The following is a 14,634-nucleotide window of genomic DNA, read 5'->3' as shown; positions in this document are numbered from 1 at the left end:
ACAATCCGTGATGGAAACGTGACGGTAAGGCAACGCCGGTCAACTGCTGTTTGTGTATGAGAAATCGGTTGGAAACTTTCCTCATGTCAGGTGTCGCCACCGGCTCCAACCTTGTTTGAATGCTCTGAAAAGCTAATCATTTACATATCACAGCATCTTCTTTCTGTCGGTTAAATTTCGCGTCTGTAGCACGTCATTTTCGTGATGTAGCAATTTTAATGGCCAGTAGTGTAGATATAGGCACTAAATTTTATTTTCCGCTACCTTTCCTGGGTATTAGTCAAATATGAAAAGCGCCATGTGCGTTTCTCACTGTTCTCACTGGCACAGTGTATACAGTATATCTCAGCATATTGCTCTAGTAGCGTAACACAACTTTTTTCAAGTTCTTGTGGACTAACTTCAAAATATTACTTGAAACAATACCAACTTGACGCTTTCAAGTACTCTCTTATAGTTTTATTTTTATTTATTTTTATACTTCGAAGATTGGTGTTGCTTCACTTTTTTTTAAATAAAAAAACTGCCAGGGAGTCTGTTGTATAACAAGGATTCAGCTTCAGCTGAATATTTATCAGCCAGTTTTTGTTGGTTATTGTTGATTTAATAATCATCTTTGATTCTTATACTGAAATTGTACAGTTGTCTACATAGCAATGGCGCATAATTTATTTTGATGTACATGACTGTTTCAGTATTTCAAATTGTTTGATTTTGCAGCGCTGTCTTGCTTTTCCTGTCGTTTTTTCAGTTCGACGGCTGGTTTGATGAATATTTCCACGCTGCTCTATCTCGTGCAAGACTCTTGTCTCAGCTGAACCGCACCAACGTACATCCACTTTAGGCTGCCTACCGTATTCGAGGTGAATCTCCCTCCACAATTTTTACAACCCACATTTCCCCCCATTGCGAAACTGACGATATCTCGAAGTCTCAGGATGTACGTTACCGACCGGCCCCTACATTCAGTCAGGTTGTGTCATAAATTTCTTTCTTCCCTCTTGGCGCCAGCCTTCCAATACATCTGATTGGCTTTTTTTATTGCAGCTTCAGCAGTTTGTTTATTCTGCTGTCCTACTCTATATTATTACACAGCACAGTAAATGTCATTTTAAGAAATACAGCAACCAGACATTTATTATGTATTTGTATCTTATATAATACGCGTTCGGACTTTCACCAGTCTTCAGTTAGCGTAATACATATTTGAAACATCAGCAACTACATCGATAAAACTGAAGATTCAGATATGTATTACGCTAACTGAAGTTAGGTGAAAGCCCGAAACGCGTATTAGATTAAATAAAAATACATAAAAAAGTGGCTGGTTGCTGTACTTCTTAAAACAATATAATACACGGCATGGAGCTCAACGACCAGTAAAGTAGATAAATTATTGAAGGTATATTTTGATGAATTGATTCATAGTCCCGTATATCTTTAATAATGCGTTTACATCAACTGTGTGGGACATTTTCTTCGTTAAAAATGTGGGGTAGTGACATTGTTAAGAGTAAGCTGGTGTTGCAGTTTGCTTAGTTTCTTGCACAAGCTTGCTTGCTGAGCGCTATGTGACTCACACGAAGACAGAATATGATTTATATCAGTTTCTGGTGGTGTTAAGTCACTTCAACAACTTATGCAGTACAAACAGTTTCTGTGTAAGTCACTTGTTTATTTTGCCGATGTACGATCCGGTGGTGCATACCATAACCTGCCGGTGGAGAACTACTTATTTACTTGGCTGGTGCTGGTGAAGAGTACACACGGATTTTCGCAGGAGCAGACCACGGGCAGTGTAGGTCATTTTGCATTTTTTGCTAATGATAAAAATTGTTTATTTAGAAAATGCACTTTAGAGGTTAAAAAACATGAATTTCTAACAGGCACGGTAGTGCTATTGAAAGTCTGCATGTTTTTGGCAGATGTATATCTGCTCCTCTGCACATTATATTTACGCGTCTCTGAAGTGACAGTGTATTATACAAGGTAAAGAAAAATTCACGCACTCTAACTTAGTAGTGAGATTCCTCACATACTGGCAATACAAAAATATCTATCACAAAATTTCGTCCTGGCCATATTTCGGGCATTAAATGGACATTAAAGATTGGCAATCTGAGAACACTGTAATCACGTGTACAGTAACTACATCTGTCACGATACCTCACTAGCGGTGTGCAGTTACTACAGTGGATAGCGTTTTAAGTCAGCATGCAGGAGGTCGAGGGTTCGATTCTGCGTCGAGGCTTATTTGGTTCTATTTGCTAAAAGTAGCCCGCGTAGTACGGGCCTCATACAGCGATTACAGTGGATCTCCTACAAAACATTTACAGTTACGTACTACGAACACAGAAATGGAAGTTTCACTGGTTAACTTTTGAAGAAACATTTTGCATGTAGTGGACGCGAGTTATTTCACACCACTGCATCTACTGGATTCCAAACTTGTTTTCTGTGTACCCTCCCCCAATTGTATGTGAGAACCATTTTTGAAGTGCCAGCATGTGAGCAATTGCACTGCGAAGTACGAGCACGCAAATTTTTCTTCACCCCGGATAATGTGCGTTGGAGGGGACACACATCTGGCAACAGTACGCAGAATTTTAACAGCGTTACCGTGCCTGTAAGTGCAATTCACGGTCAGAAATACAATTTCTTTAATATCTAAAGTGCTCTTTCTGAATAAACAATTTCTGTTATTTTTTATTTGTTTATTGAGTTTTTCCTCTATACAAAGGTATTTCTCCAACATAACAAATAGCAGGAAATTATTACATCTTTTACGTAAGATCTTAATCTCGTCTGGATGTCCCTCAAGGTGTTTCGATCTTATGTACTTTCTTCCTCTGCGCCAGGTCTTCTCACTGTTAATCTTACATTTTGGTGTCAGGTTGTCATAGGGCGTCCTCTTCTCTTCTTTCCCTCTGGTTCCCGTTCCAGGATCATTTTCGGAATTCTGGTTTCCTCCATGCTTCTTACATGCGCGTACCACTGTAACTTCCTTCTATCCATCACGCCATGTAGTCTTTCTCTTATTTCCATTCTCTTTATTATTTCGTCGTTCCATTCTTTTTCTTTTCTAGAAATTCTTGCTGGTCTTCTCCAGAAGCCTATTTCTGTCGTTTTCAGTTTTTTTAGGTGTTTCAGATTTTTAGTCAAAGTGTCCACTCCATACATAACTACGCTCCCTAGTGTCGATTTATATATGATTTTTTTGGTTCGATTTATTACATTTCTGCTCCATAAGACTTAATTAAGCATCCCAATGACCTTCTTTTCACTGCTGATGTTTTCATTAATTTCTACCTCTGATTTTCCCTGCAACTTCAAAATGGATCCCAAATAATAGAAGGAATTGACCTTCTTAATTTTCTTCCCCTGTATGTATGAGTAATCCGGATCATTAGAGAGGTACTCTATTTTTTCTTTTTTTTTTTTTTTGGAAATTAATCCTGAGTCCGCAGTTTTTGCATCCCATTGCTAATTGGTTACACATATACAGTCTGCATCCTCCACGTTTTATGCTATAACTACTCGATCATCGGCAAAAGTAGGTGATGTAAATAGCCGCCATCTTTAATTTCTAGCCCAGTCACATCTCATTTACGAGACCATGTCTTAAGACTAATATCTATATAGGGAAGCGTTTCTGAAGAAGAGAAATTTGTTAAAATCGAATATAGATTTAAGTGTCAGGAAGTCTTTTCTGAAAGTATTTGTGTGGAGTGTACCCATGTATGGAAGTGAAACGTGGACGATAAATAGTTTAGACAAAAAGAGAATAGAAGCTTTCGAAATGTGGTACTACAGAAGAATGCTGAAGAACAGATGGCTAGATCACATAAGTAATGAGGAGGTACTGAATAGAATTGGGGAGAAGAGGAATTTGTGGCACCATTTGACTATAAGAAGGGATCGGTTGGTAGGTTAAGTTCTGAAGCATCAAGGGATCACCTATTTAGTATTGAAGGGCAGCGTGGAGGGTAAAAATCGTAGAGGGAGACCAAGAGATGAATACACTAAACAAATTCAGAAGGATGTAGGTTGCAGTAGGCACTCAGAGATGAAGAAGCTTGCACAGGATAGAGTAGCATGGAGAGCTGCATCAAATCAGTCTGAGGACTGAAGACCACAACAATAGATTTTAAATAATGTTGGTGACATGGGGCAACGTGGTAACAGACCCTTGCTTGTTCCAAATTTCTGTGAAAGTGTACTACCAATTTTCACTTGAGATATGTATCCACATACATTTCTTGTATTATTGTAGTTAGACAATTAAACAATTTTATCATCAGCAAAAGACGCAAAATAACTACACAGCTGCTCATGTGAAGTGACGTCTGTACTCTTCACCAACACCATCTATGTATAAAAAAAAAAAAAAAAAAAATACAGCTCACCACCTGAATATGGTGGTATGAAGCATCTAATCGCATAGTGGCAATATAAACGAGTGGCTGACGCAAGAACTGTTTTATTTGTATTTAGCCTCGCAGGATAAGGCGCTGCACATTTGAACGTTTGTATTTATCAACAGTCGCAGCCTTCACTGTGCTGTCCCTCGAGGACGGTGTACTCGGTTGTGCAGTGTGTAACGCCCGTTGTGCGGAGAGGTTTCCAGGGTGACGGGTGTTCGCGTGCCGGCAGGTGCCGGAGCGCATCCGGGCGATGAACGCGAGCGTCAAGCTGCTGGTGATCGTGCGCGAGCCGGTGACGCGCGCCATCTCGGACTACACGCAGCTGCGCAGCCACGCGGCCGCCACGGCCGCCACGGCGGGACAGCCGCCGCCGCCCGCGCGCTCCTTCGAGCAGCTGGCGCTGCGGCCCGACGGCTCCGTCAACGTCGCCTACCGGCCGCTCGCCATCTCGCTCTACCACACCTTCGTGCCGCGCTGGCTCGAGGTGAGTTCGCCTTCTGCTCTTCCAGCACTCACCAACCGCCTCATCCTGTCTTCCACCACAAATCCAACACGTAATAGACCTGCGCAGCGACGGAAGTCTTACATATTTGTTGATGTTGTGGTCTTCAGTCCAGAGACTGGTTTGATGCAGCTCTCCATGCCACTCTATCCTGCGCAAGCTTCTTCATCTCCCAGTACCTACTGCAACCTACACCCTTTTGAATCTGCTTAGTGTATTCATCTCCTGGTCTCCCTCTACGACTTTTACCCTCCACGCCGCCCTCCAATACTAAACTGGTGATCCCTTTATGCCTCAGAACATGTCCTACCAACCGATCCCTTCTTCTGGTCATGTTGTGCCACAAACTCCTCCCCAATTCTATTCAATACCCCCTCATTAGTTATGTCACCTACCCATCTAATCTTCAGCATTCTTCTGTAGCACCACATTTCGAAAGCTTCTATTCTCTTCTTGTCCAAACTATTTGTCGTCCATGTTTTACTTCCATACATGGCTACACTCCATTCAAATACTTTCAGAAACGACTTCCTGACACTTAAATCTATACTCGATGTTAACAAATTTCTCTTCTTCAGAAACGCTTTCTTTGCCATTGCCTGTCTACATTTTATATCGTCTCTACTTCGATCATCATCAGTTATTTTGCTCCCCAAATAGCAAAACTCCTTTACTACTTTAAATGTCTCATTTCCTAATCTAATTCCCCCAGCATCACCCGACTTAATTCGACTACATTCCGTTATCCTCATTTTGGTTTTGTTGATGTTCATCTTATATCCTCCTTTCAAGACAATGTCCATTCCGTTCAATTGCTCTTTCAAGTCCTTTGCTGTCTCTGACAGAATTACAATGTCATCGGCGAACCTCAAGCTTTTTATTTCTTCTCCATGGATTTTAATACCTACTCCCAATTTTTCTTTTGTTTCCTTTACTGCTTGCTCAATATACAGATTGAACAACATCGGGGATAGGCTACAACCCTGTCTCATTCCCTTCCCAACCACCGCTTCCCTTTCATGTCCCTCGACTCTTATAACTGCCATCTGCTTTCTGTACAAATTGTAAATAGCCTTCTTACATGGTAATGACTAAAATTCAGATTCGGTAACTTCCCTTCCAGGAGCAGGATGCATTACGGAAAGCACTTAATTTAAGCAATATACAGGGTCAAGCATAAATGTATTACGATGCAGTATTTTCACCGCTGCTCTGGGCGCGATACAGACTGCGTTCACAGTGGCACCGACAGACACCGTCGCCAGTAGCCCGACAACATGGCCCGACAGTTTGGTGACGGTGCGCCCCACCTCCTTCGTCACGTTTTGGCGGGTTCAAGGAGGTTATGTTAGGTTAAGTTACAATCAATTCTTTGTATGAAGTAGATTACATTTTGACCTACAGGAATGGACCGGGTACTACAACACTTCTGTCCTTGGAAAAAATGGCTCTGAGCACTATGAGGCTTAACATTTGAGGCCATCAATCTCCTCCATTCCCGAGGTAGGATTCGAACCTGCGACCGTAGCAGTCGCGCGGTTTCGGACTGAAGCGCCTAGAACCGCTCGGCCACCACGACCGACTTTTGTCCTTGGTGAACAGCGCTGCAATGTGGCTGAACCGTGAATTTACTTTCAGAACCTTTTCTTAAGAATTTACTTTATTCACTAGCGATTCATCACGATCACTAACACATTTAATCACACTGTGTGAGCGTGGAAGTAGTTGCCAATTGGTAAGTGATGAACCAAATAAAAAAAACTTTTTCAATAAATGGAAATTTTATTCCAGATTTAAAATTATAATCAGAAAGCACCCTGTAAATACCAAGTTACAATTTATTCAGAGGAAGAAATAACAATTTTTTTTTTATATAGTATGAGCTTTCGGGCTGAGAACCTTGCCGGTCCCTTTTAACACGGCCGTAGTCACGACCGTTCACAACAACCTCTGAAAGACTACACTGGTGCAAATCTGCAACACACCAGATTACTTTAAACTAAAAATTTTAACAACTCACATAAACACATAAACTATGCACCCCTTGAAAGGGATGGAACTGGTACAAAACACTCACATTAAAATTATTTGCCACCGAAAGTGCAACTTGTTTTTAAAAGAACTCTTACGGTGGAAGGGTGGCAAGTTTATATACTAAAATTACCATTTAAATAAAAATCCATGAAACGCAGTTTTACATAAAATGTACCAACATGGCCGGCCGCGGTGGTCTCGCGGTTCTAGGCGCGCAGTCCGGAACCGCGCGACTGCTACGGTCGCAGGTTCGAATCCTGCCTCGGGCATGGATGTGTGTGATGTCCTTAGGTTAGTCAGGTTTGAGTAGTTCTCAGTTCTAGGGGACTGATGACCACAGCTGTTAAGTCCCATAGTGCTCAGAGCCATTTTTTGTACCAACATGCTCTACATTACACATATAGCACCTCGCAAGATGATAGGCAAGATAAAAACATATTTCAGGAATTCGGCCTTTACACCTTAAGCAATAAATTCGTTAACATCGAATCCGACAAACATGACAGAGGCAGCTATTAACGTTTGGCAGACCGACAGACAGACAGACACTAACTGCCTAACAAATGCGGACGAGAGACAGACGAGCAAGCTGGGGACGAGAGATTGACCAAGAAAACAAGTAGAATTTAACAAGTAAATGAAACAACATATCACGAATCACTTAACTTCTAATAAACTGCGATGTCTGGCGAAGAACTGGCGCAGCACCCCCAAAACGCTCTCCGGAACCGTACGCTGCCAGCCGCATCAACGGATGCAGGAAGGCGCGCCGATCTCTCGTCTCACAGCGTCGCAGCTCGCACCGGCCAGACCGATGTTGTGGGTTGGCTCATGTTGCTCTCGAGTCGACCGCGAAGCCACTACCCCTCGCTATACGGCGCGGCCCACTGGACCGACGTGTCGACCTCACACGCGCCGACGTTCAAGACGGACAAGTCCTCTTGTGTCTCAGTGCGCGACCGACCAACCGATCGATCCAACCGCCAATGACCATTGCCTGAGCAAACTCGAGCAGACTGGCGGCCTAACACATACTGCCGGCCGGTGTGGCCGAGCGGTTCTAGGCGCTTCAGTCTGAAACCGCGCGACAGCTACGGTCGCAGGTTCGAATCCTGCCTCGGGCATGGATGTGTGTGATGTCCTTAGGTTGGTTAGGTTTAAGTAGTTCTAAGTTCTAGGGGACTCATGACCTCAGATGTTAAGTCCCATAGTGCTCAGAGCCATTTGAACCTAACACATACTAGCACTCCGGACGACAGACAGACACTGACCCGGCTGACCAGCTGACCAGACTCGCCACCGTTGACCAACTGCCGAGCTCATAGCGCCCCTTAAACGCACGTGAACAGGCAACTTTTCCCCTTTTCCCACCCGAGGGAGACACCAAAGCTGCGATTGCCACAGCGGCGTCACCGCCAGAAACGGAGGACGACTGCTTTACACTACGCGCTGCGGCGCGCTCTTCAAAACAGCAAATTTTACCACGGATCAGTGGCTTTAGCTCTTAAAAAGACGTCGGATGCATGTGAGATGCAGAGCAAAAGAAACTGGTACACCTGCCTAATATTGTGTAGGGCCCCCGTGAGCACGCTGAAGTGCCGCAACACGACGTGACGTGGACTAGACTAATATGTGAAGTGGTACTGGAGCGAATGGACACCTGTTATACCGCACCAGACGCAGATTTTTTTTCATCATGGAGTGGTTGCTGACACACAGTGTTAGCGTTCTACGTTGCCCAGTACCTCGTGTTCTGTGAATTCACATCAACGGAAAGATGAAACCATGCTTCATCACTCATGATGTAATGGAAAGGAGCCAACAAACCATCGTTGACGTTACGCAGTAGCCACGTACAGTAATCTGACTGTCATCCTCACGTAATGTCATCAACGCGTCTTATCATTCCCATCATGCTTGGCGGGCAGCCGTGCAGTTTCAGCGTCCTAATGCAAACCATTCAGAAGTTACGACTATTTTATTTCATATAGGTCAATAAATGTGACCCTGCACTTCTTCATGAATGAGTTGTAGCTTATGTCATTGAATAAGTGTGATTCGGCTATTTTTACATGTATTTTACGATAATTCATGTCTCTCGGTAACTTACTAATGCACGGGAACGCAAAAATGTAACAACTATTCTGTTAATTAAGTAGAAAGTAATTATTTTCAGCCATAATGGCTATTTTTGTGCCCCATGACTGTGTGGGATAATTATGTACTTCAAGTTTCTGCTACCAGTCACATTTTATTGTATGTTTAATCTAACATAATGCAATGCAGCCGTTTATACATACATACATACATATAGAGAAACGTTACTTAAAAATAAACCGTCTTAAACTAGATTAATATAGAACTCTATGTCCATTGTTTTTTACTGTAGCTACTGGTGTGGCATTTGGGGGGGAAGGAGGGAGGGCAGTGTGTGGCTAGAAATCGAAATCAGTGATGTCTTCTGCTGGTTTTCTTTCTTGTGGTTGACTATGTATATTACAGCCTGTATAGGATGCAGATAGATTTCCATCTGTTATGTGTTACGAATATAGTGTGAAAGGCGTTTATATGACAGTTGATCACTTACAATTTCATCGTCTTGCTGTTTCACTTGCATCACTGGTGTAATGGCGGAGGTGTAGATTGACATTACAGTATTCCACATTATATTTTGTTACTGATTGACAACGTAATTCATTGCACAAATTGCTTCGATGTTATACACACAACACAAGATGGCGGACTGTAGCATTTGAGTCTGTATCGATTATCGAGGTTTTGTATCGACTTTCTTGGTACTGACAGATTTGTAGTCAATTATTTACATTGACTATCTTGAATGTATTGAGCTAGAACTGGCTTAAGACTGTTGAAGAATTCTGAGTTTTTGAATTCGGTTATTTCATTAAGAATGTTATCTCCATGCTTTGTGTTATGTATGAAAATTTCCATTTCTTCCATGATATCCATTCTTTTACTTTTTCCTATTTTGTGTAAAATTTCGAGGTTGTGTTCGATTTTCAAAGGGTGGCCTGTGTCTTTAATGTGAGTTGTTACTGCTGATATGTTACATTTATCAAGCCTGTAGCAGTGTAAATGTTGTTTGAACCGGGTTCTGAAATTTCTGCCTGTTTGGACGATATAATATTTATTACATTGGCTGCAGGTAATTTTGTAAATGCCAGATGCATCAAGACTTGTATCTGGTGGTTTTATATTGTGAGTAAGCTTCCTACTTAGGTTGTTGTTGGTGCTGAAGCTAATTTTTACTTCTGTGTTTTTGAATAGTCTTCGCTAATTTGTCAGATACTATTCCAAGATATGGCATTTTTACATATTTGACTGCTGGGGCACTGTCAGTTGTGAGTGTAGTTTGATGTTGTTTGTGCAGTTTATTTTTTATCTGTTGTGACATGGTATTAGTTAGAGAAGGGTCATGTTCATTTTTTATTGCGTTATATGTTATGGTTTAATTAATAGGAAAGTCAGCGTTGGCCGTAATATAGATGTTTTATTGATGACAGAATCGATTTTCGATCACATAGTGATCATCTTCAGTGCTGATATGTACAAATCACAACTGTGATCACTTCTCAGTTTTGGTTATTGATAACTTGATAATCAGTGTATGAGTTTAATTTGTACATATCAGCACTGAAGATGATCACTATGTGATCGAAAATCGATTCTGCCATCAATAAAACATCAATATTACGGCCAACGCTGACCTTAGCTTTAATTTAACATATATGGTCGTTGTGCACACAGCACTCCATGGAGTCGCCAATCAATATGTTATGGTTTCTATAACAGATGCAAATCTGTCTGCATCCTATACATGCTGCGATATACATAGTCAACCACAAGGAAGAAAACTAGCAGAAGACATCACTGATTTCGAGTTCTAGCCATACACTGCCTCCTTCCTTTCCCCCAAATGCCACACCAGCACTACAGTAAAAAACAATGGACAAAGAGTTCTAGATTAATCTAGTTTAAGACGGTTTATTTTTAAGTAACATTTCTCTATACGTATGTATGTGTGTATAAACGGCTGAAGATGAACAGAACATGTTCGAAACGCGTTGCATTATGTTAGATTAAGCATAAAATAAAAAGTGACTGGTAGCAGAAACTTGGAATAAATAATAAGTAGAAAGTAGTTAAAACCAAAGATAATCCTTACGATTTATGACTGCTTTCTGACCGCTTGGAGCGCTAGTGTCGCTCCAGCTGTCAAACTGTAACAATTTTCGAACCAGTGTTGTGACTGTATTTATTAGACTGTGGGTGAGGCGGGCTATTTTAAACTGCGCCATCATTCATTAATGAGTAATTCTATTCTGTTGGATGTGAGGTCCGTCATTTATGCATAACACCGTTTTTCTCAGTACCCAAACATGTTTCGGCACCACTGTGCCATCATCAGTGGGTTTTCGTTTTTATTTATTCTTTTGGGTTCACTGCCACTACTTGTCGAGTCTACTGCATGGTTGAGGTCCCCCACTTGGTCCTCTCTCACTGCTTATTTTCCTCGTCCTCAGTCTTCTCAATATAGAATGTGCTACATCCGATGAAGTTCCCTGACGAATAACCCTCTTTGTCGTCGCTTAGTGGATCCTGCGCATCATTCCGATCGTCGGGCACCTCCCACTCCTGCACATCCGTCGATTCTCGCTTAACGCATACATACTCGATCTCTTGCTTCACACATACAAGTGGATCAGTCTCCACCTAAATAGCTTTTTCTTCTGATACTGAATTTGTGGGAGTCGCCAAAAGAACATCTGTGAGTGCACAACTGGCGGACCTCACGTCCAACAATTTCAACTGCAAACACGGCCAATACAAGGAGCTGCAAATCAAAATGATGGCTAATTCTATTCTGGGAGGTAATGAGTAAGACACGGCTTTTTTTTTTTTTTTTGGTTCCGCAGGTGTTCGACCGCGGCCAGATCCTGGTGGTGAACGGCGACCAGCTGATAGAGGACCCGGTGTCGCAGCTGCGGCGCATCGAGCGCTTCCTGGGCCTGGAGCCGCGCATCGGCCACCACAACTTCTACTTCAACCGCACCAAGGGCTTCTACTGCCTGCGCAACGAGACGGCGGACAAGTGCCTGCGCGACAGCAAGGGGCGCCGCCACCCGCGAGTCGACCCGCGGGTCGTCGCCAAGCTGAGGCGCTTCTTCAGCGAGCACAACCAGCGCTTCTACGAGCTCGTGGGCGAGGACCTGGGCTGGCCCGAGGAGTGAGCGCCCGCCCGCCGCCAGCACCCGGCACTGCGCACGCGCCAGCGGCCCGCGTAGGCACCTGCGGGGCTCTCGAGCTGAGGCGGCCCTGCGCGACGGCAGTCACCGAGCGTTCCGGAGACGGCCGCGAGAAAAGAACGAACATCGCCCCGGGCCGTGGACGAGGTTGTCGCCATCTGGCAGTCGCGCGTAGAATCTACCACTGCTGGACCCGCAGACTCTGGAAACACACAGCACAGTACTGACGGTCAGATACTGAGCAACCGAGAGCTGAGTGTTCAGGCGACAGCAGAGTCTATGCTACCAGTCGTAAGGGAGACGTCGTTTTTCGTTTTGTACATTCCTCCACACTCTTTAACCTTCAGTTACCACAGACTGTACAACAAGAAAGAGCCGAACAATTCGCCACCGATGCTTTATGTGACTGCGGAACAGGTGGAAAAAGAACACTGCTAAAAAAAAAGTGTAATAACTATTATAGTTTTGAGCCCTCAGGTTCATGTGCTCACTGTTTTTAAGGAAAAAAAAATTAATTGTAAAGTTGCTTTCTTTCCTACGGTAGTCACCAATTAGCGCGTTGATTCGTTTCACCAAATGGCACCACGGAATACGCGATTATTAGGTTTCCCATGTTCTGTGATGCAATACCAAAGCAATAATACGTGCAGACTGCCGCTGGAAATTGTAATGCGAATTTAATTCCCGCGTTTATAGCTAAAATTAAAACTTTAGGTAACATCAGGCACGGCACAAATGAGACGGTGAAGTCTTACGAGTACTTGAGCTTTCTGTCGTACGCATTGACTTTGAACGTGCTGCTGGATTATTCTAGGAATGTTGTACTGTTTCTAAGAGTGTCAGAGACGAAGGGGAAGAAACTGCCGGGGAAAAGCGGCCCCGTTTCTCCCCCTTCAAAATTTTTCACTTCTTGGCGTTTGTTTCTCGCGTAAAGGTAGCTCGTTTCCGACTGCGACCAGAAGCGCGTATTTGGTTGCCTGGTGATGGTCGCCGGAACTATGGGAAGGAAGACGATGTGAGTTGGGTGGGTAGGTAGTAAGTAGGAGGCAAGGGCGGATGCAGCCGGGATGCACCCCCGCCGGCGCCCCGGCTGCCTCCGCCGAGGGGGCTGTGGGGGAGGTGCCCCGCGTACGTGGGCGTGGTACCAGGTTCTGCCGCCGCCCTGGCGTCGTTCGCCTCTGATGGCTGCGGGTGACCGCTCTGGAGACAGACGGTCTGGGGCGTGTCCCAGCTGGCCGAGACACTCGCTCAGACCTCTAAACAGTCTGAGCCACTCCCGCACCGTTCCATTCAAATTGCTATAGTCACACGTACCTCTGGAAAAAAAAAATATGTTTGCGGAGCATCACGAGAGGAAATGAAACATAAGTATGCCACTACGTGCACAAGGAACTGTTGGCGATTCTAAATCTGCTGCCCTGAGCGCCAAAACGAAGCTGGAGATAAAACGCCGTGCCTCTGAAGATGACAACATTGCACAGAAACCTCATGAACCTCACGCAAGAAGTTCTTCCGTCTGTCGGTCGGCAGCTGTTACCACTTCATGTTCACATCTAGTTTTTCAGACAACTGGCGTGAAAACTGTTACAGTTCCAAAACAAAGGTCGTCCGACGCTCTAATCCTCTTAACGAAAAGCTGTCGCTCTTACACAGACTTTTGTCACGAATTCTGCATTTCTTAAATGTATGCGCTTGCCGTGGCACACTAGAGGAACGAAGCACCGACGATGTCACTCGTCAACACAAATTCCGTGCACCATTTCGCGCAGAAAGTGAAAGCTACACCGCACACCACCCCATGAACAGCACGGCCCTTGAAGTTAGTACAAAATGTTTCGCATATCGCTAGTGTTGCTTTGAACATCACAAAACATATCGAGTCCTTCAGCTGAGAGTGCTTGTACTTGTACCACCTTCGTAGATGGATGTTTGGTCCAGATAATTGCTGACGTCTGCCGCTAAATAACTTGTTAAGAGTTGTGACAAAGGAGTTGCTGACGAAATTTACGGGGAACAGCACGCAAATAAAACCCTCCGTACTCATTCTCACGCCGAACACGGTAAACCCTACGCGCTAGCAATTACACAAGAGTGGGAAGCATGGGATGATGACGGCACGTAATAGAAATCTTAATCGCAATCAAATGATACTCGTAATCAAACGTTGTTTGTTGTAACATTGGCAATACCGTAACATTGTTTGAAGTTGAGAGTTGGCAGCGAGGGCGGCGTCGAAGTGCAAAAAGGTGTCTAAGTGAATCGGTTATCAGTTCAACGGCGAGTAAAAAAAAAAGTGTGCTCGGTTTTGCTGAAGAAGGAAATCCTGACTAAATTCCTCTGGCTGAAGCCACTGCTGCAGAATGCAGCCAATTGCAGTTTTCTCCGCAAAAGGAATGTTTCGCTCACA

General features: G+C 43.8%; 1 protein-coding gene across 1 annotated transcript in view; it reads left to right on the top strand.

Moving 5' to 3' along the window:
* LOC124799281 (heparan sulfate glucosamine 3-O-sulfotransferase 5) overlaps positions 1-14,416 on the top strand; it is a 135,586-nt gene extending 121,170 nt beyond the window's left edge. Inside the window, exons 3-4 of the mRNA XM_047262860.1 lie at positions 4,654-4,908; positions 11,898-14,416. Coding sequence (XP_047118816.1) covers positions 4,654-4,908; positions 11,898-12,212 — 570 coding nt within the window. The 3' untranslated portion in view covers positions 12,213-14,416. The remainder of the gene's footprint in view (positions 1-4,653; positions 4,909-11,897) is intronic.
* Positions 14,417-14,634: the final 218 nt, after the last annotated feature.

The sequence above is a fragment of the Schistocerca piceifrons genome, chromosome 1, assembly GCF_021461385.2.
Source record: "Schistocerca piceifrons isolate TAMUIC-IGC-003096 chromosome 1, iqSchPice1.1, whole genome shotgun sequence".
NCBI classification, from domain to species: Eukaryota; Metazoa; Arthropoda; class Insecta; order Orthoptera; family Acrididae; genus Schistocerca; species Schistocerca piceifrons.
This window is presented reverse-complemented; position numbering and strand designations above follow the sequence as displayed.